A 27,804-nucleotide genomic window follows, 5' to 3' on the forward strand; every position below is an offset into this window, starting at 1 on the left:
AGGGTGCAGAGAAGAGTATTCTATTCTAAATAACCTCACCAAAATAGTATAGCTGCAAAAAACCCTGTGGAGATGCCAACACCTCTTATCCATTTATATGTCTAGTTGGTTTAAATGGCTGCTATTTCATCCTGTTACACCATCAGAAGTTAAGGCTCAGTGTGCTCATCAGACAACACAGATGATGCCAGCACAAAAACTAAAAACCAGTATGTTTTTCCATGGAAGCAATGGGTATTTTAGCTGGAATAATTCAATATAAGAACAATGTACAAGAAAGGACAATCATCTACAGGAGATCCTTAGTACTTAGAAATGTTACAACAGGTCAGCATTAATTCTTGCATTTCTTTGAAGTTTCTTGACATATTACATGCATACAAAGAGTTCATCATGATTAAGAAAAATATCCCGATTTTAGTAAAATAAACATGCTTCAAAGTTCCATATTTGAAACTCAAATGCCACATGTGCAATAAAACTAAACTCCATTTAAGGCAAGTAATAGATGTCACTTCTAAAATTTCTTAACGTTAAATAGCAGTAAGGGCTCCCAAACCCCCAAACTTATCTGAAGATAAACATCATAGGCACCATCAAAGAAAACAGAAGCTAATCTAACTGGAATTTCACTTTCCTGATCTGAGGAGAAATCCCACAGTACCTTCATATGGTATTGAAGCAGCTGACAGAATCTGTTGCTACTAGTCTAGTAAATCATGACAGACTTCTACAGCGGAGATCAGGCAAGTGATAAACAGAAAGGCACCAATCAAGTTCTCCACGATACTTTTGAACAAAGAAATTGTGTTCCTTCTGGGGCGGGTAACAGCCAGAGTTAAGAGTGATGGGAGGACTTGGAGGATGTGTATTTTGTCATTTAAAGGCAGGTCCGTGTTCACTCTTAAAGCCATCCACACTGTAACCCATGCTAAGAGGTGACCACAGCCTGAGCTCAGGACTTCTCTTGGGGGGGAAGTATCTGAGCACCAATGGGCACATAAATATTGGCCCAGGATGGCTTGGGGCTGAGCAGTTAGTTCCTAGGTAGCTACCCCGCTGAGCTGCTTCAAAGAACAGGGTGAATGCTCTGAGTCTGAGCAACAGCTATAGTAAGCAGCCTTGACAAAAAAATGCAGGTACGTGGGGCTCAGTGTGCTCTCAAGCCCACTCTTTACCACAGGGTACATACAGCCTGTGTTACCAAAGATGTTTTACTGAGAAAACATGCTGCATTGTTTGCTATTTCTTTTTTCAAAATGCAGCTCTTCAAAAATGGGGGAGGAAAAAAATGACAGCAAGGACCAATCAATCAACCATCAGTATCAGTGGCTACTTTTATCTTCTATTGAAAGAGTCTTTTGTACTCACATTTCCTTAATATATAAGTAAGTTAGATTAGAAAACAACAATCAAAGGGTCCAACCAGTGACTCGGACACGAACAGTCCTTTGGAAGTCACTGGAGCTGCTGACTTGAGTAAAGGCTGCAAATCTGATTGCAAAAAAATTATATTTCCGATACAGAAAAAAACCTAAATGTGTGAAAACCACTGAAAATGAACAAAAATGCACTGAATACAAGCACAGTTGATATGAACTGGCCTTGACCCCAGCTGACCCAAATTAAACTCCCAATTATTGTGGGATTAATTCTTCTGGCATGAAAAACACAGCCTGTCAACAGGAACTGAAAGCATCCCATAAATCAAGAAATGTTAAAGCCTAATTGAGGATTATGCATGAAGAGTGAGAGGATTATGATAGGAAACAGTTCTTAGCCTGATGAGCAGCAAACTCAGCTTCCCAGAGAAAGGAAATTGCATGTAATGCTCCCATACAGCCTAGAAGAAAATGCTGCAAGCTTCTGCTAGATGAAAAAGATATGAAAGTCAAAATCTGTGGGATGAAGCCTTCCCGTGCAAAGCCAACAACTGTTATACACACAGAGACACTCTGTCTCTCTGTGTGTACGCAGCTGAAATTAGCACATTTTCTTTACTAAGTGGATTGCAGTTTGCCATATATTTTCATTTATCTATTTACTGTCAGTAACAGAATGCAATTTTCCACCATCTTTTTTAAGTTCTTGCTATCAGCATATCTGTTTTCAGGCTTTTTGCTCGATACTGTAGGTTATACTGTTGGTGAGGAGCTGAACAAGAGGTAAAGTTATTTAAAAAGACAGGAGATAAAGAAATGCATGCAATTTGTTGAAACTTATTGCACATGAAGGAATGCCGTCTTTCCCCAACTTAATGCGGACTACACAACTCCTCTGTGTGCCCCAGTGGGGAAGTAAGAGGGAGATGGCACATTAATATTGAAAAATCTGTGACATGTCCATGCTCGCAGTAAAAGTTCTCCATGTCTATGATTTGCCCTCATTCATTCCAGTTCAGGAAAGCCCCCGTGTATGTGCTTAAGCTCTGCTGAAGTCAACAGGATTTCAGTACAAGCTTAAAGTTCAGAATCTATTGAGAGCTTTCCTGAATAGGGATCTGTGCTTATTGCACTTGGTTCAATCAACCCATGAGATTTTGGTTTCTCAGTTTTTCAGCACAGGAATAGAAAGGGTACGTTTTGTGCATTAAGATCAGTTCTTTCTGGTATTTCTAGTGTATATAAATGTTTGGAGAGTGGTACAGAACAATTCATTCTGAAGAGACATCATTGTATATTGTACATATGCACACATACATGTCTACACTCAGAAAAATTTTGCTCAATATTGAAGAAATATTCACCTTTGTTTGGATCAATGCTGTGGTTGACTATTTCTGTAGCACAGTGTCCAGAATAACTGAATTATCCATGAAAGGTATACTGTCCATGTGAATGGCACACAGTCATTATGACAAGTGAGCGCTATTTCGCACCCAGTGAAGTCCTTGTTGAGTGTACTGAACTAAATGCTCCATACTGCTGTGCAAGGTGATCGGTCCCATCAATGCATCCAAGTCGTTAAAAAAATCTACAGGGAAAAAAAATCAGCATCAGAAGAGCGAAGCTGTATTTGCTACTTGTCACACTTTAATAGATTTTACTCTCTTGCAAATTGAGTCAAGCTGAACATTTCAGGGGAATGAAAGTTTAGTGCTGGTGAGAGTAATTTTAAAGTCCTGTGGTTCATGATGTTACAGGCTGATGTACAACAAATTTTCTTTTTAAAGAACAAAACAGTGAGTTCTTTGGCTTTGCTTTCATTAATTTCCATTGAGTCTTGATAAAGCAAACATGCTGGGCAAGTTTTATTTTAAGATTAAGGACAACTAAATCAAAAGGTCTATACACAAGTGTCTATCTATACATACGCTAGATATCTAAGCTACCGTGACAGATAAATAGAGGCCTGTACAACATGGTCATCCCAGCCTAAAGAGTAATTTGGCTAGCTAGTCACTAATGACTGAATTCAGTTACCTACTTAGAAGCATGTAGTGCCCATTTGAGATGCCCTCAGGCAGTTGACACATACAGCCTGGACTGGCAGATCTAACACGGGACGTACAGGAGACTTTCTGGAGTGGCAGTGTAGGTAAGGATACCTCAAGTGGCATTCAGCCGCTGTGGCTAGGCAACTGAATTGTATCCCTGTGTCTCCTTCAGGGTGAACTGAACAGCTCTCTGAGTTCTGCTCTTTGTCTTGAACAAAGCTCCATCCAACTCCTGTAATGGGAGATTAGCCCCCCAACCCACCTATACACACCTATACTCACTTTGATTTGAATCCTGCCCATGTCCCTGCCTTAAATATGTAAATTAGTCTGAAAACCAAGGAATACTTTATCGTCAAGTCAGATGCTCATGCAAACCGGTTCAGCTGAGAGAAGTTTGCTTTGAAGAGGGAGCAAGGCACCTCATTCCCATCTGTGCCTGCTCGTATGGGTGAAGGGCTGGTGGGGCTGTTCATTCCTGCAGAAAGGAAGTGGTGTGCTCCCGATTTTTGATGTGGTCTGGCTAAATGCATCCCATCCAGCCCCACAACTTTGGGGGGCAGAAAGCTGCCTTGCCCCCCACAAACCTTTCTCTCCTGAATGACATAGATGGCAACGAATGCTACCCACAGCTATGCCTGTGACCTGACTCTCACTAGTCCTGACCAGCCAAATAAAGACAAAGATTAGATGCTTCTGAGCAAGACAGCTATCAAAATTGCCTTTTGGGGCTGTTTTGGAACAGACTAGGAGTGAACTGAAGAAAAAATCACCTCTGCAGCCCTACTTTGCAGACAGGATTCCTATCAAAATAGTTATTTTCCTGACCAAAATCATGTGTCAGTCTTCTAGAATAGTCCAGTGCCTTGACTCACTCACCTCTGTTTTCCTTAGCCAGGTTGTCAGCCATCTCCCAGTAGTCATAGCTGTGCAGGATGCTGTTGGTGATGCTGACGTGGTTGGCAGCCATCTGATGAATGCGCTGTGGGATGCTGATGATAGGAGATGGGGAAGGAGCCCCTGTGCTCCCTTGGGATCCTACAGAGCTGACTGGAGAAGGGCTAGGGGACATGGGTGATGGAGTTCCTGTGCTCCTGGAAACAGGTATTAATACAGTTACTTAAAAGGTGTTGGGATTAAAACCATGGGAGTATCAGAACATACTGTAGGTAAGAAAATATCATTTCTGACTGACAAGATGATGTAAGTTTCTGTGTGACTTACTTTCCACTGGCACCCCAAGGAGATGGGTTCTGGGCAGCTTTTGATGAATTCTGTAAAGGAAAAAATATTTCACAATGCATATAATTTATATAAGACTATGAAATGAAGAACATTAAACAGTATAAAAGGAAAGAAATGTAAAGAAAAAATTGTGCAGATAGAAGTATTCAAGTCTCACGATGCAATAAACCCACTCAACCTAGTTTGGTGTTGTGATGAAGCAGTACTGCAGCACAGACTCAAATCACAGTCTATTAAACACCCTGGTATGGGGGCTGATTAGAAAAGCATGTTAGTTGAAACTGAAACTTTTCATAGAAATCCTAGGAGTTCAAAAGAAAGTGCTGCCAGGACTCTTTGTGAGCTTTAGGCTGGAATTTCTTGTGATAGAGAAAACCAGGAGGATTTCCTCCCACTCTCCTGCCCCCAAAGACAAATGTCATTATGCTAGGACCTGAGAGACTGAAGTCTGCTCAGCCTGGTGGACCACAGGGATGTGAATCTGAGGCTCCCTCAGCTCAGGTGAATGTTTTAACCACCAGGCTCAAGAATCTCTCTTATGTTTGCTCCTCTTGGAGCTGTTCCCCTTGGTCTGAATATGGCAGCATCCACAGGGCCAGAGAGACTGCCCTTCTAGACTGGTGGTTTTCTAGCTGAAGGGTTCCCCAGAAGGGCATATTAGATCATTTAGTGTGATCTCTTGTATACCTGCAGTCATTAAGTTTCTCACTGGTATACTGTCCTTATGCTAAAGAAATTCATTGCCTGAGGAGAGACTACCTTGTACAAGCACTACATCTGCCAAGCAGGAGAAATTCGGGTGTCCGCAATATTGGAAACTGAATAGCTAAAATGATTCTGGTAGTTAATCTGTAAAAGCTGGGGGGAATTTACTGGCAAGTTTCTGCCCATTTGACCTGTGGAAAAACTCCCCCCCTCTTCCAAATGCAGTGACTGATTTAATCCTGGGCCTGTGAGAATGAAGGATGTGAAAACCAGAAGTCTAAGAAACATCCCATCCGTAGCCTCATATTCAGAAATGGCCAGTCTCTGATTCTTCAGAGGAAGGTGACCTCCTCGCACTCTCCCCTGAAACCATACATGCAGATAATTGTGTGCTGGCAAACCACCTTCCCTTCTTGACAGCCGCAGGAGACCAAGTGAAGTCCTGCAGCTCGAGATCTGTTTATGGATATTGTTTAAATGCAAGGCTGCAGGTGTTGCAAGCTGCAGGAGTTACAAGTGTTCACAGCAGTACAAAAACTCTTGATCTCCCATGGCTTGGGAAGGAAAAATGATAAACAATGGGCTTCAGAGCTTCATGGATTTCAAGGCCAGGAGTAATCCCCCAGGACACTCAGTCTGCAATTACCCTTTTCCACCAATCATGGAACTTCTAGCAGAAGCAAAATTGCTTTTAAAATAATTTTATTTTATTATTTTTAAAAAAGATAGCTAGTCATATAGAAATCCTAGGACACTATTCATCCTCCTTGTTCTCCTGTGTCCTGTTCTGATGGTTAGGAGGCCTCACAGTTAGAAAAACAGATTCTGTTTCAGGGTTTCAAGACTGAATTTTCTTAACTTCAGTGCTAGCTTTTGGATTTTATTGGCCCAACACCAGCAAAACTGCATGTTGCCTGGTATTATCAGCTCTGTTTCCATATACACAAGGATCACATCCTCTCTTAACCTGTTATGCAGTAAGCTGGACACACCTCCTGAGCTTCTCTTCAAAAAATTTGTTTTCTCAGTTTTGATGTGTCCTCTGAACTGCCTCTTGTGTTCCCACACCTTTCACGTGCACACCAACACTGGCCGTATTTTAGCAGTGATCACATCAGCGCTGTGTGTGCCCTGGCATTCTTCCTGCATTTCGACACTGGGCCTTCTATGTCCCAGGTAAGTGGTATGAAAATAAGCCTTGGAGTGTCCCACAGGAGGTTCTTCCTTCAATGGGTTTTCTTTTTCTTTTTTGGGAGGAAGGGCTAAGGTGTGAAAGGAAAAAAATTAAGTTCTCATTTACCATCCTAAATAGAACAATCTGGGAATCCTCAGCGTTTGCTTCTCTTACAGAATAGTTTTGTTTTTTTTTTTTTCCTTTTGTTTTCTGATTTGTCTCAGAACTACTGGCCTTCATCTTTCTAGTGTAATGGAAACTGAGTACATGTTATTACAGAGTTGGAGGCAGGAAAATATGAAAATCGAAGTGGAGAGTAAAGGATACTTTCGCTGTAAATGTAACCAGCCTCTGCCTTACTGTATGACTTCCCACACCTTTTTTCTCATGCTTCAGGTATACTACTGCAGCTTCCTCTCAGTTCTGTACCAGAAAGGTGGGGGTAAGGATTCTAATGAGTGTAATGTTGTAAGGGACCATCTCTTATCCCACTTTGCTTACTGCTACCCATTCTCCTGGTTTCTTTCTGCTCTCAAATGTGTCTGGCCCTTGAATATCTGTGGCTTCTTTTTAATTCTCTGATGCATTATTTTTTTTAATAATGGAAATAAAATACTTAAAAAGAGATTTAAATAATAATTTTTTCTTTTCTAAAAGAAAAGTGTGTCTAATTTTCCCTGCAAATGTGTGTGACAAGGTTTAAAATCTTTCTTTGATTGATAATATATGTGGAAGTTCTTAATGCAGTCAGCATTTCACGTCACTTGGTTTTGAAAGCTTTTAGATACCAAATATGAAATGAGTGGAGAATTGGCTTGTTTTCCACTGAAAATTATAGCAAATGGATTTTTTTTCCATTTTTACATTCAAAGGTGAGAATACTTTCTAATCTGAAACTATGCTATCATTATATCAGCAGGAGCTCTGCAAAAAAACAAGCTCCTCTTGGCTAAAGCAGAGTTTAAGTCCATTTTATGTTTGCTGTGAAACAGTTTCTGTCTGCTAGTAGGAGACATTTTACATGGTTGAGAGCCTGACCATCCTGTTCTTAATGCAGGTATTCTCTGAACTGGTAAAGAAAAATAAAGTACTGTAATAGGCACATATTTCTTTCCCCTGAAATCAAGTCATTGTTAGAGAAACATAACATGTTGAATTATATATTGCTAAATTTTTAGAAGCAATTACAGTGACTTCAATTTCAGTTTGACAATAACAGATCTGTCAATTTCCTTCACTGTCTTCATGTGTTCAGAATCTGGTCATGAGCATTCATGCTTGTATTTGAATTTTTTTATTAACAAAATGTCTAAGGATGGATGTTTTTCATTTCAAGGTACCTCCCTCTGCAAAAAAAACCCAACAGATGAGCCCTGTGTTCAGGTCCCTCAAAGCAGTTTGTCTTAAAGCACTTGCGTGTTCATATTATTTTTTTTAATTAGAAAAATAAAGGCTAATTTTGTGTATGTAGATCAAATGCTGGATGGACTGACTGCTAGGTGAGCTCTGCCTGAAAGGTTTTGTTCTCAAGATACTTCCAGAGAAAGGTTGCGTGTCAGATAAAATATATTAAAATACTTTGAATGACTTCCCGTGTTATTCAAAATAACCAGGGTTTGGACCTGGCAGAGAGTGGAAAATGGAAGCAGTAGCAGGTGAAGCAAAGTAGGAAGGGGAAGCCAGCAGTGCTGTGTCAAGTACATGGCAGGTGGTTTGGCTGCCCTCCAATGCTTTCGTACAGGTCCCACTGAAGTCAGCGTGGGCTGTTTGACAGTTCCTTGGGTGAGAACATGTCCCACTGCACTGTCCTACCTATCAATGCTGCTAAGTGGAAGCCCTGCAGCTGAGGACTGATCTAGATCAAAGTCTTCAACTCACGGGTAGTCTAGGGGAAAGTGTAATCCTGGAGGGGATTCTTAGACCAAAATCTGCAAAACCAATTTGCGGCAGAGCTGGATAGCACTAGACAATCGACCAAGAATAATCTGGAAATATCTGTTTGTTAGTACAATAAATTTCTCATCCTTCATGAAGGGACACAGTGTGTATTTTGCGAAGAGGGGCCCTTGTGAAGACAACAGAACTGACTAGAGATCAGGTGTTGCCATGGGAGTCTATGGTAAAACTCCACCGACTCCACAGGGGAAGAACTAAGCCCAGCACAGCTTCTGTTTTAGTAAGATGCTGAATTTCCTATAATGACACACTGATTTAAAAACATATCATAAAGAATGCACCTTGAAATACTCAATAAGCGCCTTTGAATACTTGACTGCATGGTCTCTCTTGAGTCGGAACATCCTCCAGTACAGAAGGGCGAGGCAGCGGTAACTAGAACAAAAGGGAGAGCAGAAGGTAAAGCGTGCCCCCTGAACAGAAATCCCAATTAATTATCTTAAATTCTCAAACTAACTCAGAGTGGAAGTCTTGACAGCACCTTGCTGATGGTTTTTATCACCATTTGTTTACAGTACTTCACACTTTGCCATGGATTCAGGAGCAAGGCTAGGTATTACAGCCAGGACAGGTCACACAAATGGTCAGGACAAATGGTACCAGTGAGGTACTAAACAAACTATAGTCAGAAGGGTTTGCAGGTTGGGGTTCCCAGGCCTTGACTCTGACTTGAAGTCCGCACACTTGACCAAAGGCCTCTCCTGTGAAAAGGTCATTACAGGCCTGGAACCCAACATAGGCATTGTTTTGTATTTCTTTTTGTAAATGCAAAGGCAGCCTTTTGGGGTATCTTTTCCTGGGCCTTTATTACAACAGCCTGGAGCCTGTACAATGAACTAGAGTTATAATGGGTATATTTTGTGTATACCTAGTAGTCTCTTTCAGTAACTGGAGATAGCTGGGAAACAGGGAAATCTCAGACCTGCCCAGATTTCACTGGCCAAGCTCCTCTGTGGGAAACCTGTGTTGAGGCCTGGAGGTTATTCCTAGGCCACCTGCTGATTTGTTCCCCAGAAGAAACCAGCAGTGGGCTGAAAAACTCAATGTACTGTACTGGAACTGTCTGTCCTCATGCTCCTCATTAGTCTGCAGCGTGCCACACACCTTTAATGCTATGTAATTAAATAAGAGTAAGAGCTGTTAGCGATAATCATATCTGTCACAGTAACTGATAATCAGCATTTGGGAAGCACAAACTCTTTTCTGTGCTATTGGCTTTAGGTGTACTGGTCTATTTGCTGAATCAAGACTCACCACCACCTTTTCCCAGCAAGCTTTTTGATCGGCAAGCGTGGGATTGCCCCTCGGTAACACGGCTTTCGAAGCAAAAATCTGGTGTGTTTTGCTTTTCCTTTGGCGTAAAAGCAGTCTTTAGTCTCGGAGCCAAGCTGACGCCCCAGAGGGTGGCTTGAGTTTGGAAAGCGCAGAGCGCTCCCCACCTTCCCGCGCCCAGGAGCTGCCCAAACTTCCACAAACCCCTCGAATTAGCAAATTGCTCTTGGGAAAAAATAAAATTAAAAAAAAAAAAAAAAGCCGAGGCAGGGTTTCTCGGCCCGTTTGCCTGAAAGCAGAAGGTGAATTTCTGCCTTCGGCCGCTGGAGGACAGTCTCTCCTTAGGAGAAGCGGCGCCGGGAGCGCCGCTGGCTGGCAGCCCGCCCGGCGGGCGCGGGGGGCAGCCCGGGGAGGCGGCGGCCTCGCCGCCACCATAACTCTCCCTCTGTCACCTTCACAGGTACAGCACATATGCAAATGGTGTCAGCTCATCTGCTGGCTGGCAGACGGTGAGTGAAGATTGCTATTCATCGCCCGGAGAAGGCACCGTCTGCTTTCCCTCGCTCTGACCTTTCTGCTGAACAGATGCAGCGGCTCCGTGAAGCGGGATGTGGTTCCGCACACACCGAAGCGCTCCGGCAGTTCTGAGCAACCAACCCTTCCCAATATGGCTTTATTCTTTTTTTTTTTTTTTTTTTTTTAACCCGTTCTTCAGTCGTTTTCCCACCTAAGCGTTTTTAAAGCGATTGCCAGGAATGCATTCTGTGCTTCTCCCGATGGCACAGCAAACCAGTGACAATGAAAGGGCATTAAAAAAAAAAAAAACCGCAGCTCTGAATATTTTGTTCTTTTTTATAAGAATGATTAATTAGGACTCCTTATTTATGGAGGCTAAAGAGGCATTTAATTTGGATTTTTAACAGATGGTTAATAGATGTTAAAAACACACTTGCTGATTGTAAATGTCCACTTACTGAGAATCAGTAACCATGTAATAGGTATTTTATGTATTAACTACATAGATATTAAATTAAAATTTGATTTTAATAACATTTTAGTATTTTACTAGCAACCAGCAACCATCCTATAGGATCTAAGGTGCATACATATATATCTAGAAATCTCAATTTAGAAGGTAATCCAAGAAGCTTAATTACCACTGTCACTGTATCTCCCTTCATATAATGTAAATATAATTTATGATTATTGAGGCTGAAATGTCGGCCACAAAAGAAGTTACCGAGCTATTGGTACAAAAGTACATCACTCATAAAAACAACAAACCATCAGGCCTTTAAAAATTAATTACGCTGACGTACCATAGCTGACCTGTCACAGTCAATAAGTATGAATTGCTTATTTACAGAGACAGAATGCAGACCTGGTACAGTGATACAGGGGCTGGACCTTCCTGAAGCAGAAAGTATTCTCTTAATTTCAACAGACAACATAATCCTATCTGGCCACATCCAGCATTTGATTTTCAATAACTGGATCACTGCAGAAAAGAAGCCTTTTGAGGAAATCTTGATCTACTAACCATAATGCTGCCAGCTGTTTGTCTTCTGGTGTGGCGTTGGGGCCTGAGTGGGTTTTTAGTCTCACTGCATACCTTAAGGAAAAGGAAAAAAACCAATGTGAGTTAACTGAGACAGCTTTATAGCTGGCCAATGTCATTTGATCTGCCCCCTTACACATCTTTGCTCAAGTTACCAGACGTACATGTGCTTCTTCTGGTTGTGTTTCAGAGCTATTTTGCCATTAGCAGTGCCTCCCTGCACTCTTGAAACAGCAGTAACTCCCCTGAACATCCGTCAGTCCAGAGGGGAGCCTAGCTGGCGAGGTGATGCTGTCCTACCAAAATAACCTCTGCTGCTGTGGAGACCCAGTTACACTGAGTTCAGGCACGATGGTTTTCAGAGCGCTTGAAGGCAGACAGCCTGCCTTGAAGCTGGTGCTGCCCTCACCCTGCCAGCTCTGAGTGTGTCTACCCAGATTTGCTCCTCCAAGCAGAGCACAGCAGAGGGGGAACATGTGGCTTAGAGCTATTTTTGCTCATATGACATTACATTCAAATTCTATAAATATTAAACATCCACAGAGGTAGCACTGCTGTTTCAAGAGTGTATGTGCTATGCAATCACAAATTAGTTTCTGAAAATCTCAGCTTCCAGCTGAATACCTGAACAATGGACAAGGTTAGGACAACACACATCACTTCTGGGCTTGCTTCCAGAAAAATACCTGTTCCCCATGATTAGCTGCTTGTGTTTTTTCTTATCTTTGCTTCCAAACTTTAATTCTGATATCTGTGCAAAGATTCAGTATGAACATTTTGTTTCAACAGGCATACCTAGCAAACCACTTATTTTTCTGAGCTGCAGCAAGTGAGATCAACAGCAATTCACACTACAACACAAGCACAGCTACACACATTATTGAAAGCTATGGATCTGCAAGCAAAATTCATTTCCAGAGTTAGGACCATATATTTACTATCATGAGAAAAGACAGGGCAGAAAAAGGAAGAGCTTTCTGCCTTTTGAAAAAAATGAAGGGAAGAATTGCAGACATGGGATGTACTGTTCTCTTACTGAAAAAAAACCCACTTGATTTTAATAAGCTTCCAGTTAGAAAGCTGGCCTCAATCCACTGAAATGCATGAGAAGACAGCCCTAAGTGGAATAAAATGCCAATGGAATTGTTAACATGAGAGAAAATCTTCACATCAACACTAAGTCCAAAAGAATGCAATTGTTTTAGAAGCTTTGCTTCATTATGTATATGATTAAAAATGAAAATGTTTTACTTCCTATGAACTTCCTAGTCCTGACGAGAGCTGTGTGTTTGACTGCCCTGAGGAATGATGCCATGGTCACTGACAGTGCAGCTTTCTCTGCTAGTGTGGCTGAGCTTGCTCTCTTGTGGAGAGAGTCACTCAGCTGCTGGGATGATTTTGACGTTAGTTTTCTCTACTGACACTGTCAATAAAGTTAACTATTTGTACCAACTATAACAGAGAAAATGACTTAAGAGACAAACTTTCTTCATAGGAGGAAAGTCCTGTGGGTGGGACTGAATTCTTGACTGTCCTGTTTGGAGAGCCATGAAGGTGACTGAATGTTTTAGTCAGGTGACTGAAGCTTTAGTGTGAGCTGCACTGCTTTTGGGACTCCACTGCCTACAGTAGGAGCATACACACCAAATGGACCTTGAGTTTTTTCTATCACTGTTCACATCTTCTTTCGGGTAACCTTTAAACTGCAGTCTTATACACATGACAACATTTTGCAAACTACCACTCCATGAGAATGTTCTGGTATTACGTATCATTATTTTTCTCTTTCGAGTAGCACAGGACTTGTATCATGAAACTCTTGAAGTAATTTCCAACTCAAGTGATACGAAAAGCTTTGGGCTTTTTTTGGCATTCTACACAGTTTCCTCATTTACTTTCCATAGAAATCACAGATAATACATACACATTACGTAGGACTGACCAGGCACTTGGGAGGGCCTCACTTCTCCCCTTTGACTGTATCTGGGGAATTATGTGATAATGTAGATGAGCATGTTTGCACAACAGACCCCTGAGGTCATCTCCTCCCTTCCTACCTGATGAGTTCAACTGTTTCTGAATACATTGTATAAGGGGATTTAGATTCCATTGGGCCTTGTTCCATTGCATTTCCACACTCAATAAACGATAGTGCTGCTTCTGCATAATTCAGTGCCTTTCCAAACTTTTCCACCTAGAGGGAAAAAATAAGGACATAGAGAAATAGTGTAATCATCAAGATACGGTTACATTTGATGGGGTTTTCTCAACATGAATTGTAAACTTGACACAAGTTGGTATATCTTCAGGTTCACAATTTTTTCTATGAGAAAGCTAAAACTCATCAAACCCTGTGCATCTGTGAAAATTATAAGATACAGAAAGTAGAGCTGAAAAAGGCTATGAGATGTTATTTGATTCACACTCTTGTGTCCAAAGAAGGATCAACTCTGCCTAGGACATTCCTGACAGATGTTTGTCAAAGCTTTTCCAGTGCTGGAAATTTTACAAACTCATTAGGCCTTTTGTCCCAACTGTCATTAAAAAGGGTTTCACACATCTTTGCAAATAAAGTTTTTCATCACTCAACAAAGAAAGGCAATGATTATCTTGAACTAAGAGAATGAGAATTAAATACTTTGACTACTAACTCTTATTCAAAAGCTCATCTCTATTCTCATGTCTTCTTTATCCCTACCATTTTTCAGCACTGCTTGACCACGCTCTCTTCTTGTCAGGAATTTACTTTCTATATCTTCCTCCTCTTTCAGGGACTGCTGTGTCTTCTCAGCCCCTTCTGCCATCCACCTTCCTTGCCCCATTTCTTCTCCTATTTTCAGTACTTCTTTGACTCTGTGTGCATGTATTAGTGTACTTGTGGATATACATGCATATGTGTCCTCAATGATGGTGTATATGCAAATATGCACTTAATGTTCGTATGTGTGCACTTAATGTTCGTATGTGTACACTTACATACCATTTATTTGCTCTCAGAATTTCTTTTTTGATGTGGATAGAGATGAATCATACTAAGACCTTTGTGTCCTGACTTCTCTTTCCTTCAGTCAGAACTCCTGTGGTACATAAAGCCCATTAATGGACTGGATGCATTTGGCTGAAATCTGATGCACACAGTGAAAGGTTAATGGACCTTATTCTTTTCCAAGGGATAAAGATTTTAAATAGTAACTTTGGAATGGCACACTGGCTGCAATCTTAGGTTCTTATATGACTCCCACTGCGATCATACCGGAGAACTTCACAAACTTTTTATTATATTTCTCTCCCCAAAACTCTTGTGCTGGTGGAAGTGCTATTATCCCAATTTCACAGATGGGGGACTAAGGAGCAGAGAGACTTAAGAGTAATTTTCAGGCTGCTCACTCTAAGTGCCTATGTTAGGTGTTGCAGTGCCAAAGTAGGAGGTATCAAGCCCAGTAAGGTGATTCAAAGTGCCTGGAGGCGCTTTGGCAATATGGCAATTCCTCCGGGATCCCTACACAGGCAAGGAGGGAGAGGAAGTACCTGCAAAGGGCGATGCAGAAGGTGTAAGTAAGGTGCTGGTCCACTGTGTAGGGAAGCTGAATGTGAAGGATATTTTAGTCACCTAATACTGATGGCAAGCTATTTAAACCGTGCCTAAGTGACTTTCATGCAGGTAACTTGTGGCAGAACAGAGAATAATGCTTGCACCTCCTGTTTCTGGGAGTCTACCATAAAAACATTTCTCTTCAGGCTAAGAATTTCCTTTGCATATTAAGTAATTTTTTCCATTCTGTTTAAAGCAACACACTAAAATGCACCATTTGTACTTCTCTGCAATATTTCCTGATTTAAGACTCACTTTATAGTAATATGGAACTGAATAAACCATGGAAATTTGCGCTAATAAACTCGGGTAGAATGTAAAACTAGGTGTTAGTGTCTTAAATTAAGGGCCTGCTTCTGCTTCTTTGGCCTTTTTACATTCTGCACAGCTGAGAAAAAGAGATGAAGAAACGGAGGCTCTGAGCTACCTTTCTTCTTTCCTGCTGCTGTGACAACAAAGGGTCTATCTGACAGAGCAAGGCAGGACTGCAGCTACTCCCACCTGCAAGATAGCCATATGAATGCAGGGTCCCACCCCATATATTGCATCTGCCATCCCAGAGGCCTAATATTTTTAAGGCTGTGCTAGGTTATGCATAGTGCTGGACAACTGTAGCCTTGGAGAAAGCTGAGACACGTCTGAGCGGAGCTCTCCTGGAGCACTGCGCTCTTGGTTGCACCCATTTGTTTGGAAAGACAAGCATCCCTTTGCTCCATATAACCTCAGATTCCCCTTTTTCTTACCAGCTACATTTTTAGACAGGTCAAAGCCAGGGCCAAGAATCTGTTTGTTGCAACAGTCCCTTGTGTGCAAGGTGTTTCTCTAGGGTGACACACATTCCTTGTGCACTTCTGATTACGTTAGGAAACGGCTGCCATGAAACCAGGATTCTTTTGGCACCCAAGAGCCAAAGCTCGTTAAAAAAAGTACAAATACATCAGCCACCAGACCAAATTTGGGGATACAATTATAGGACCTAGCCAGCTAGCTAAACTGAGAAGCTAGGTATGTGGATCCCTTACACAGCCTCCATTACTATAGCTACTAATTAAAGCAAAGGAATAAATGGAAAGTTTTATTTATCCAGGCCTTTATCTCAGTAAGTCATTATTTGTTAAGTCATAGTTTATTGGGCTATGAACATTTGATTATATAAACATTTCTTAATTTAACAAGCCTAGCCATCCTTATAATAGATTTTATAATTACCCCAGCAATACTGCACTGATGAAGAAACTGCATTACAAAAATAATTTGGAGCAACATAACTGGAAAGAAAATGTTCTCACCATTGCATCTGCTTTATGCTTCTTCCGTTTAGCTTCCTGCATAAAGTAATCTGCATTGCGTGGCCTACCAGGGGAAAATAAGATGACATTTTATTATTTTCTGAAGTGCAGAATATTTTCAAGTTATTTTTCCCTTATTTTAAACCTGATTTGCAAACATTTTTTATGAAGAAAATACACTTATCATGTAGCCATGCATCTTCTATTTTCAAATTGCTGCCTGTGGAGACAATAGCATTTATGGCTGTTCTCATTCTTTAGAAGTCAGTGATTCAAAGCAAAAAAAAGCTAATAAAATGCATTTTTATGGATTATATAAACTGCTTCCCAAATTAGTGCAGTTCTGATCTGCAAAACGGATGCAAGCGTTAAGCGGAACAAGTTATTCCATCTTCTCCTCTCCCTGGTGCTTGCTTACCTCTTTTTCTACTCTTCTCTGTACATTGTAATTTACCTTGGCTTCTCCCTCCTCTCAAAACAAGGGTGTGTTTAATCTCTCCACTTTGAAAACACACATCGAACCTGCTTGCCTCCACAACTACCATCTCACCCCCCTTCTCCCTCTTATCTGTAAGCATGTTGAGAGTGCTGTTTACTTTTGCTGCCTGGAGTTCATCTCTGACTCAGTGCTGGGCCGCTTGCTGCAATTCCACTGGTGTTGCTTGTGCCAATTTTTCCATTGATTTCTCCTCAAACAGATTTCAGAGATTCCATCCCTTCCTTAACCTACCTGACCTACTGACTGCAGGGCACAAATTCAACTGCTGTCTCTGTGCTGAAATTCACAAGTCCGTTTCTGATCCAGACTTATCCACTTCCATTCAAACTAAAACCACAAATTGCTATCTTCTTGGCAATGTCTGGTCACCATGTCAGTGAGGTCCTCATGGCTGAAGCAGATTTCTTCATCTCCTCCCATAAGCTCTCCCTATTACACCTTTCTCAGTTACTGTGGAGAATAGCCATTTGCCATGTCATTTCAGCCATAACTTTGCATCTTCAGTTGTTGCCTCTCATAAAAATCTACACATTTCCTGACCCTGAAGATTCTTCCGGTCTCGTATACGTAGGAGATGGCTGCCTTCTTTCTCTGGTCAGCTAAAACATGTCCTGGTTCTTCTCAGCTTATACTGTGGTTACTGCCATACTGACATACTTGTCTCTCCCAGAGAAGGAAGTTTTGCCTTGTAAAATAGTTTTCTTAGTATTGGTTAGAGTGTGATCCCTTTGCCGTTATCTAATGAAAAAGAGATGTGTCTGAGTAGTCAGAGGATGAATTCTGATGTTTTTACAATTCATGCTTTTAAGTGCTTGGTGTTGTAAATGGTATGATACTACTGCCGCTCAGCAATCTGTTGTAGGTTAACCCTGGTAGGCAGCTCAGCCCCACGCAGCTGCTCACTCACTTCCCTCCAGTGGGATGGGGGAGAAAATCACAAGAGTAAAAATGAGAAGACTCATGTGTTGAGATAAAGATGGACTAATAGGTAAAGCAAAGCAGCATAAGGAATTCATTCACTGCTTCCCATCGGCAGGCAGGTGTTCAGCCACCTCCAGGAAAGCAGGGCTTCATCGTGCTTAACAGTGACTTGGGCAGACAAATGCCATCACTCCGAATGTCTCCACTTTCTCCCTGTTCCCCCAGCTTTTATTGCCGAGCATGGCACCATATGGAGTGGGATATCCCTTTGGTCAGTTGGGGTCAGGTGTCCCAGCTATCTCCCCTCCCAGCTTCTTGTGCACCCCCAGCCTGCTCGCTGGCGGAGCAGAGTGAGAAACAGAAAAGAAGGCTGTGCAAGCACTGCTCAGCAATAGCAAAAACAACTCTGTTATCAACACTGTTTTGGTCACAGATCCAAAACACAGCACTGTAAGAGCTACTATGAACAAAATTAACTCTATCCCAGCCTAAACCATTACACATTCCTACGTAATTTTTCGAAATTGGGATTTCTCAGCACATTTGTTTAAAAAAATGTTTTGTGTCAGTCAGAGATACAGGTCTAAAAACTGAAGTCAGTGGGATGGATGAGTAAAAAATTCTTGCTGATAGCAGTAAGAACATGCTCAGATCCGTAACTGAGATCAGTGGGAGCAAGGGGGAGCCTCGTGACAGAAGAGGACAACCATATATACTTCCTTGAGACCATAAGGCAGTGCATTTAGTCTGTTTCCTTCTACTTATGTGCACACAGTTTCAAGGACATTTAATTGCATCACAGAAGGTTAGTCAACCTTATTTTGAACAGAAGGAAGGCTAAATATCACTAGATGGAAATAAAATTCAAAGTCTGGCTAATTTTGAAAGATCTCTTCCCTAAAAATCTTGTTGACAGAAAGAAAAACAGTTCCTTTGCTCCAACTTTCTTTAAAATATTATTCTCCCTCAGAGTGGAATTTTCCCCCAGCTTACTCTACCCAGTAGGTCAGAAAGGGGACTAAAGACAGGTTTGTGTCCCAGTATCTGATAAGCTACTGCAGCTGCAAACACTTCCTGTGCCCAGCAAGATGCTGACATGATCTTAATAATATGAACCATCTGGATTTGGTCTTGGTCAGTCATGAAATATTAGACATTGAAACAGTGTTAGCTTCATACAGAAAATTAGCTATGTTTTCAGAATCACTGAAAGAAGTCTTAACATAACGTTAAGTCTTGTGCAATGACCTAGGTAAGATGATTTACTATGAAGTGCCAAAAAGCAAAGCAAAGCAGGGCAAATCAACAAAACAGAGGTCTCATCTCTCTGAAATGATCAAAGTGATGAACCTTTACATGATCCTTTCAAACTCAGGTCATTAAAATATGTTCTTTGCAACATTCCCTCCCACATATCACCCAGCACTATATGTCTAATTTGCTTGTTTGAAGCATGGTAAGAGTCTGTAAAAACAAAGTGAGATAGCACAATGTAATTGTGGTTTACTTAACTATAAATTAATTGTAAAATGGTTCTCAACTTGTAGCAGGATTTGTTCTCCCAAGTTATGATTAGCAATGAGGGTATTAGCAAGAGGCATGCACATTACTGAACCAAGAAGCCTGCTCTGAGGGCCCTGCTAAGGGGTGGTTAACCATAATGCAATGTGCGAAAACGGAAGTCATTGGTTTGTACAACATCCAATTGTTTTTTGGGAAGCCTAATATAAAAAAGAAACTATTAAAAGGCCATTTTAAAGCAAAGCATATATATTTTCAACATGAATGTTTAGGTATTTCCACAGGAAAAACAGAAGATTGATTTACAAATCAGGGGATGCCTAAGATTCATTGGGAAAAAATGGATAGGGTATCTTTCCTTCTAGTTTCTTAAACAGAGCTTGTTCTATAGTGTTAATAAACATGTCAAGTCAAATTCAGATCTCTTTATGCCATCGATGAAATACTATTCTTCAGTTTATCACTACATATTAATAAACTTCCTATTCAGATTACTAATATGCATGTTGGGTGAAAATGGAAAGCTGAAATGTCCTATAGATTTAATGTATGTTTATGTACATTGCATACATTTCTTACATTATTTTAGTAACAAAATAAGGATGTGCTTGGATTTAATTATTTGCTGATTTTTTAATGAGAAAGAAAGGTTTCATATTCAGTTTTGTTTAGGTTCCCACTGCACATGAACATAAATACTAGTTTAAATTATTATGTCATGAAGTAGAAAAACAGAAAAAAAATCCTCTTCTATAGGCTCCTTGAAGTTAACAGGTTACCTCAGGGCTCATGGACATATGAAGACACATGAGAAAGTTGATGCATAAATTAATTACTCAAGATAGCTCTTTTGCATACTTCACATTTCGTATCAATGAAGTTCACAAAAGATTGTTAATCATATTCTGATTCTACAGACCCTTAAGTCATAGTGACTGAGAACCCATATCTTTTACAAACGTGAAGGTTCATCCAAATTTCCTCTGCATCTTGGCCTATTTAGTTACATGGGTGATAATCTCAGATGGGAGAATTTTCAGGTAATCTCACTGGATGCTAATTTCAGATACTATATGTTATTGATGAGAGGCATCTTGAGGAGAAGCAAATCTGTTTTCCCACTGACAGATTCAGAAAGATCTGTGACTAAACCCCTTTTCAGGTCTTTGGTCTAAGGTTTGCAATCCCTCTGCAGATCACAGCCTTGCTACAGCCTGAGAAACCACAGAATAGAGAAAATTTCTACAGGATCAAAATGGTACCAGACTACTGGTTGAACTGGAGTGGATGTGAGTAGCAGAAGAAGCACTGGAGTCTCTTTGTTAGGATTACTGTTCATGAATATAAACTGAAATCCCATGGAAAGTTATTCAGTGACTTCTGGTTTTCAGACAATTGAGTCAGATTCTCCTCTTAAGTTATTTACAGCTGTATCTATTGGTATCAGCACTGTCACTCCAGACTTACAAACAGAATTCAGGCCTCTTAAAAAAAAAAAAAAAATTAAGAAGAAGTCTGACTTCAAATTAACAGGTACAAACAAGTGTTTTATCTCTATTAATAATCTTGACTGCACAAGAAAGTCTTTTGTTTCTGAATATCTGATTGTTGGTACTTTTAGAAATATAGTCCTTTTCAACAAAGCCAAAAAGGAGTTCTAATACACTGCTCTAATGCATCTCATATATCTCTCTGAAAGGCAAGAGAAAGAGCGTAAAGCATCAGTGCCAACTAAGTCAGGCCGCCGGTGAATTCTCCCTGGGATCAAGTGTCATTATGTGAAACTGGCTGCTCTTGAGGAGAATTTACCCTACTATGCTGATTGGGGAAAGCAATCAAGTACTGCTGGAACCATTTCAACGCATTCTCAGTCAACACTAGCCAGTCACCTAGGCACTGCAACAGAATCCAGCCTTTTACAGAATAACCCCCCCATGGCTAGATCTGATAGTACAAACAAGGCCAGGCTTCCTTTTCAGCAGCTGCATTCAAACCATTTATGACTTTGACAAGGGCAGCCTCAGTAGCATGGCTGTGGCTGAATCCAGGATGAAATTTATCAAACAATCCGCTACTGTCCAGAATTCTCTCACTCGCCTCGCCACCACTTTCTCTGGGAGCTTGTCGAAAACCAGCAGGAAAGACAGCATTTCCATTGCTTGTTATGTTGCGCGGGATCCCAGCGTGAGGTGAGATGGCTGCGGGCATTGTAATTACTCCTCTTCCAGAAGCAGCCTTTCAGAATTTCCAGGCTGTTGAGCTCCTAAGAGTGGTGTTACCATTACCCAGGTGAAATGCTTGTGTGTGTATATGTTTCTCTCATCCTATTTAGCTCTGTGCCATTACAGCATATCTCTGCCACCTTTGTCTTTTGCTGCCTTCTCTGAATGTAATTTACTCCAGTTTAGCAGATAATTGCAAAAACGTAAACTCATTCAGTAAAAAAAGGGAAGAGAATCAAACAAAGTGAATCAATAAAAACCTTACTTCGTACAGTAATTTATCAGCATCTACTGCAACATAATCTCCTTGGAACTCGGAGCAACCGCTGGTATTTACAGACTATGGTGTAGCTTAGACTCCAATATACAATTTTAATTATAACTGCATTCAAAACCACATTTTTCATCTAATTTTTATATTTTATATGAACTAAATACTAAAGTATAGCATTTTCTGCTTCATTTACATAATCTACCACTTGTACATTATTTCTTACTGTGGTATGGTGCTTTATGAGGATACATTAAAAAAAACTAATAAAAGTTCAATTAAACATCATAAATGTAGCCAAGTGCATATTTTAATACCCTTCAGAGGTAATGTTGCTGAAGTGTTATAAAAAACTGAACTAGTGCTTCCTCAGTGTACAACAATTACACGTAATAAAAGCAACTTAAATCATAATTCTAAATATAGGACCAGTTTCACAACTTTAGTAATCTCGACCCTAAAAAAGTGGGTGTGCTGCAAAGGAGTAGAGCAGCAAAATGAGTGACTTTAAAATCTGATCAGACCTAGGGGCAAATCAGAAGAAACTGGTATAGCCAGGGTTAGCCCAAGTCCAGTTTTGAAGCTGTGCCAATAGGCCCTGAACTTTCAGTCCAAGAAGAGAAGAAAACCCTGTAAGAGGAAGAAAACCATGTAAAGTGAAAGGTACGGGTAAACAGCCCTGCCTATTTGCTGTTTCATAATGGGACATGTGTCAGGAGCATGTCTGACATCTTGGGTCACAGATAAGAGTGCTCATCTTGGGGGTAAAGGATAGAGCTGAGCTGGCATTACTATACAAAATAGTGTCCTCCCCTGATGTATCATGGTCTCCTGCATATTCCACAACTCAAAATAAATGCTGTTTTATGGGACATAGCACCGCTGTGTCTGGGGCATTGCACACAGTGTGGGGGAGAGCCCATGGCACTGTACAAGGTGGGTACCCACTTATGGGAGTCTCATGCTCACTATGTCAGACCCAGCAGGTCTGGGAAGTTTAGCAGAGGGGCATACAAGTGGAGAGGGCAGAGAGTATTTGTGAACCATTTAAATGATAGTGCTATAGGCATTTCAGAAAGACAGGAACAAAGGATCTGATTGGAGTTGGGCCAAATGTAAGAAAAATTTACTCAGTCACACAACTACTACAACAGAACTACTATCTTGTTGCGATTAGTATAACAAGGTCAATAGCTTAGATTAGATGAATAGATGAATAGTACAGATACCTAGAGAGGGAGTTATTGTTGCAAAAAAACCCCGAACAAAATTAAAGCCTGGCACCTAATTTAAATGAAATGAAGAAGGATAAAATAAGGGGGATTCCTATTTTGGCAAAAATGCAAAATCCCCCAGAATAACCATGTCAATGTAGTGAAATACAGGAGACCATGATACAGTAAAAATCTACTACAAATTCCTGGACATAACCCAGATTCATGACTTGAAGGTATCCATGTGAAATCAACATCTAGACTAAAACATGCAAGGGCAAAGTGTACAAGTGAAGAGAGAGGAATGAAAGAAGTATTAACAATAGGGACTTGAGCTTCTGTATTAAAAGCAGAGGGAGAAAACATTACATCCTTGCAGATAAACTAGCATTGTGTCTCTTTCAATGTATGTTAAATAGATATTCTGAAATCACTCATTTCAGTTGAAGGTGAGGGGAAAGCCTTTACAGTCAGACCTAGGGAGAGAGAGCAGTCCAAATCTATATTGTTTTAAAATACCATGGAATCACACCTTGAATTCTCAAGAGGCAGCTGAAAACCAAAGGCAGAAAGATCCTTCTGGGAGCGGGACTACCTGACAGCTAGCTTCGATATTCCCAGCTCTGATGAGTGAGAAGACAAGGTGTGGGAGAAACTGTTGAGTACATGTGAAACCTGAGGCAATGAATGGGGTATCTACACTGAAAGGAGCAGGCAATCCTGAAACAAGAACTCTATCCAGGGCTCCTGTCCTGCAATGCCTGTCTAAGAAACTTCAGTAATCATAGGATTTGAAATAAATAATAATCAGGGACTAGAAGACCAGGAAAGCCTCTGATAGGGATTTGGGGATCTAGTGGAAGGTGTCCCTGCTCATGCACCTAGGTGATCTTTCCCTTCCAACCCAAACCATTCTATGTTTCTATGGTATTGCTTATGTGCATTAAGTCATCACAGCCCCTCTCCAGCACCGTGACTCATTGTTGGTTCTCAAGATGAACAGGGTACACCCAGGCTAAAAATGAGTTTGAACAGTGTATCTGTGATTCTCTAGGCTAAAGTGGTTATGATCATTTGCTAGTGTGAATTGTTATCATCGGAAGATGAAAATATCCTTTATATGTTGAAGGAATGATCAGGAAATTTCCCAGGTTTCCTTGGGGGATCACAGCCTTTGCACCCTAGGGCCATTACAGTGAGACTTCTAGTCCAAAAGGGAAACTGCTAGGTAATTACACTGTGGAAAATTGACTTGAAGCACATTCTTCTAACATATGTAAAGACATTTTACACTGCCACAGGGACAGCAAAGCTGACTTAGGAATTAAGCTGCAAATAGAGGCATTAGAATATCTCTCACACACCACACCTGTGAATCCTGGCATCGAGGGTGATGAAAACCCACAGCACTCTGTGATCCAGCACAAGACGACAAACCCTGAGTTACACTGGGATGGACTTTTAGCTCTTCGAGGAGAAACCAATGTTTGCCTCCAAACCTGAGGAAAACAAGCTATGTCAAGAACCAGAGGTGTGGCAGAATGGTAATCACCATGGGAGGTTAGACAAGTCTTCCTCATATTCAGGATGAGACCTAGACTAGTCAAAGAGCTGCAGGGTTTGAAGGGTGCTCATTGCCTGCTGTAGGCATCTGCTCATTGCTCATCTGTTGCAGAGGTGACAAAAGACTGGGAGACACTGGTGGGAAAGACTGTCCTCTCCTATCTGAGAGATTCAGCTCTGCTGCTGGGACCTGGAGGAGGGTTTGCTGAGCCTGATTAGAAGACCCTTGTCCTGCTCACTATTATGATTCATTATGGACTAAAGATATTTTCTAGTCAAGCCGTAGAGTAAGAAAAAGGCACATCAAAATCAATTGATGCATATAAATCCTCTTGCCTGAGTCCCAAACTTATCAGAGGCTATTTCAGATCTGAGTCTGTCAACCATTCCTTGGCTATGTCTGTGCAAGTGAAATAAGCAGGGCAAGGAAACCAGCTCTATCATTTGATCATCCATGCTGTTTAATTGCTAATACTCTCCCTCGCATAGTTTTGAGCTTGGTTCCAGACAATGCCTGGGCACAGCTGGGGAACAGCACAGGCCAGGGACTGTTCTCAGGAGGCAGTGAGTGCTCTTTGTTTTGGGGACTGAAGACAGTTTAATCATATAAACATAAGCAGTGCTGGACCACTTGCCATAGGAACAGAGGAGGGGCATGGGTGTAGCTTGTAAGTTCAAATGAGGTCCACAGCTCTGGGTTTTCTTTGATGACAGGGAATAGTGGCTATAAATTCTTTACCCTGTGAGAATCTCCTGCTAGAGCTGATTAAACATCTATTTCCCATCAGACTAAGCTCTTACAAAGCATCCCTAAAAAGAAAGGGGGTAGGTGGTCTTGCAGAGAACAAGCAGCTTAATTATCTAATCATGGGAGGCAGTGTCTGCTGTCTAAAAGTTAATGTTATTTTCTCATGGGCAGTGTACACATGAGAAAGTTCAGTGCCACAAGTAAGGAGGGAAGAAGAGGAGGAATGGGATGGTCAGATGAAATCCTGAAATCCCTCAAAGCCAAGAAACTGGGAGCAGTCCAAAGTAAGCATATGAATTTGTGAGGAACTTAGGGTAGTAGATGTTGGTCTATCTGACCAGTGGTTTTATAGATTGCTGATGAGAAGAAAGAGGAGCCAAGCTCTATTCCTTAACTGTGCTCCTGAGGATGTGCTCAGCACTACAAAAGTCTCTCTAAATACTTCAGAAGACCGGGAGTCCTTGAGGCATTTTGAGCAATGCAAAGTGAGATGGCTTCCAGATGTTGTATGGGAGTCACAGTCCAAGGGCATCTTTTTCTTTCCACTCTGAGGCAGAAGAACAAGGAAGAGGAAACTGAAAATGAGAGACTTGGGGTACAAGCCAGAGCAAATTGATACTCCAGGAAGTTATATTTTGAGCTCTTTATGAGCTCCATGCATAACACCTTTACAGGCTGAATATTTTCTGAGTATATCGTTTACTGGCTGACAAACACAGGAATGCTATCTCACAGCGGGATATGTCCCTTGGACAATGTAAAGCTGGTGTGTGTATGTAGCAGCTAAATCCATAAAGGTGGAACAAACATTCAACAAAATATGAATTAAAAAAAAAAAAGCTGAAGATGTATTATCTTGCTCCTATAAGGCCAGAAAAAAAAGGAAAATAAATTAAAGTGCAGAAAAACCACACCCCAAGTTTGAAAGGGTAACCCACAATGCAAATGAGAAAATAATCCTGAGGAGCATGCTCTGATTTAGCCATAAGGAAAACAGAAGCTGAGTACGCTCTGCTCTTTTTTATACCACACACACAGTATTTTGAGGAGGGTGTGGGACTGTGCCTTTGGGCACTCACAGCATGTCTGTGCTTATCACTTCAAGGACAACAGACTTTGTTCCTAAATGTGGTTATTGGGAATTCTATCATTCAGTAAAATTACAGCAGGACTGAATTTGGCTTGAAGCATTATTATGTAGCCTTGAAAATGTTCTCTTCATAGAGTCAGAAATGGCCAAAAATCCAGGAAATCTTGTTAAGAATTAATACTGGAAATGGCATTGATGTCACTTATACATGGGGCATGCTGGGTACCTCAAAGCATATTTAGAGCAGGCTGTAAACAATGGCAAACCAGGGGAAGTAGGATTTTGCCTGCCTTTTGAAGACTGTTAGCTATATTTACTTTTATATTGCGATGTATGTGTATACAGCACTCTGCCAAGCAAGATATACTTTTTATTGACCTACTTGTGTTCCAATTTATTGCTAGTGACAGCTGTTGTCAATGATCTGGAGAAAATAAATCGAGAATAAAGCAAAGAGACACTGATTGGTCAAAAAAATTAGTTGTCATTTCAAATCAAATATAAGGGATTTAGTCTCTTAAAAACTATAGAGTCTGATTAAAATGAAGACTTTAAAGCCATGGCTGGATTACAGTAATTCAGAACTTCATGGATTATGAGATGAAATACTTCATAGGCATCATTTTGGACAAATGCTGCCATCAGGATTACTACACAATTTTAGGTCTACTGTATTGCATTTCTTCAAATCCTCTGCTGTGGTACTATATGAATTTGAAAGACACTGGCTGCCATGTTTAATTTGATCCTTCTAACATGTGAGTCAAATTTGTTGACATTTAACATTTGCAACCAGTCTAATCTGCTACATTTCAGTGACTTCTCTGCACAGTAATTTCAGAATCAAGTCTAGTATAGCTGGTATTCTGGTGGTGTTTCCTAGATACAGGTTGTGGATAACAGTTGCAGTACATGAAAATCTTCCCCCTCTAGTTAGCACAAAAGGCATTTAACCATTTTTGGTTTTTAAGGGCAAATTAAGACATATTTGCTTCTGTGTTTTATCTTATCTATCTTTCCAGATTGCTTTTTTTAATGGGCCACAAGTTGCTTGGGGACATTCCACATGGAAGGCACTATACAGAAACAGTTTAATTGTATCTCTCTCTGAAAAGGTGAAACAGTTTTATTGAAGATGCCTGGCAGAGAAATCATGTGTATCACTAATGGAGAAAGCAAGTGATAAAAGCCTCTTAGATGATAGAGATGGTAAAAAAAGCAGTTTTCCTATGACAGTATTCTAGGGGAAAAACGAAACAAACCAGTCCCCATGGTTTGTGTCAACATCTTGAGGAAAAATCAGATGAAGATACAATAGTTCTGTTGTACCTGTTACTGATTGTGTTTTTTTTCTAATCCAAACAGATGAGCACATCCTACAATTTTGACTTTTATCAGGCACACTGATACCTTTCTGCCTTGTATGTACATGTTTAAACTGCAGAAAAACTGAACAGTTGCAAGTAAATTATAGATGATAAAGTATTTTAAGAGGTATGAAGAGTTAGGTAGTACTTCTAAACAGTTT

The 27,804-nt window shown here is 40.7% G+C and overlaps 1 protein-coding gene across 2 annotated transcripts in view; it reads right to left on the reverse strand.

The window, feature by feature from the left end:
• Positions 1 to 1,524: 1,524 nt before the first annotated feature.
• AFF3 (ALF transcription elongation factor 3) overlaps positions 1,525 to 27,804 on the reverse strand; it is a 336,079-nt gene continuing 309,799 nt past the window's right edge. For both annotated transcript variants that reach the window (XM_074815074.1, XM_074815073.1), the window contains 7 exons: positions 16,228 to 16,291; positions 13,404 to 13,540; positions 11,329 to 11,400; positions 8,798 to 8,891; positions 4,661 to 4,710; positions 4,316 to 4,530; positions 1,525 to 2,973 (listed from right to left, as the gene is read on the reverse strand). In XM_074815074.1, coding sequence (XP_074671175.1) covers positions 2,852 to 2,973; positions 4,316 to 4,530; positions 4,661 to 4,710; positions 8,798 to 8,891; positions 11,329 to 11,400; positions 13,404 to 13,540; positions 16,228 to 16,291 — 754 coding nt within the window. In that variant the 3' untranslated portion in view covers positions 1,525 to 2,851. The remainder of the gene's footprint in view (positions 2,974 to 4,315; positions 4,531 to 4,660; positions 4,711 to 8,797; positions 8,892 to 11,328; positions 11,401 to 13,403; positions 13,541 to 16,227; positions 16,292 to 27,804) is intronic.

The sequence above is a fragment of the Strix aluco genome, chromosome 2 (genome assembly GCF_031877795.1).
Source record: "Strix aluco isolate bStrAlu1 chromosome 2, bStrAlu1.hap1, whole genome shotgun sequence".
NCBI lineage: Eukaryota > Metazoa > Chordata > Aves > Strigiformes > Strigidae > Strix > Strix aluco.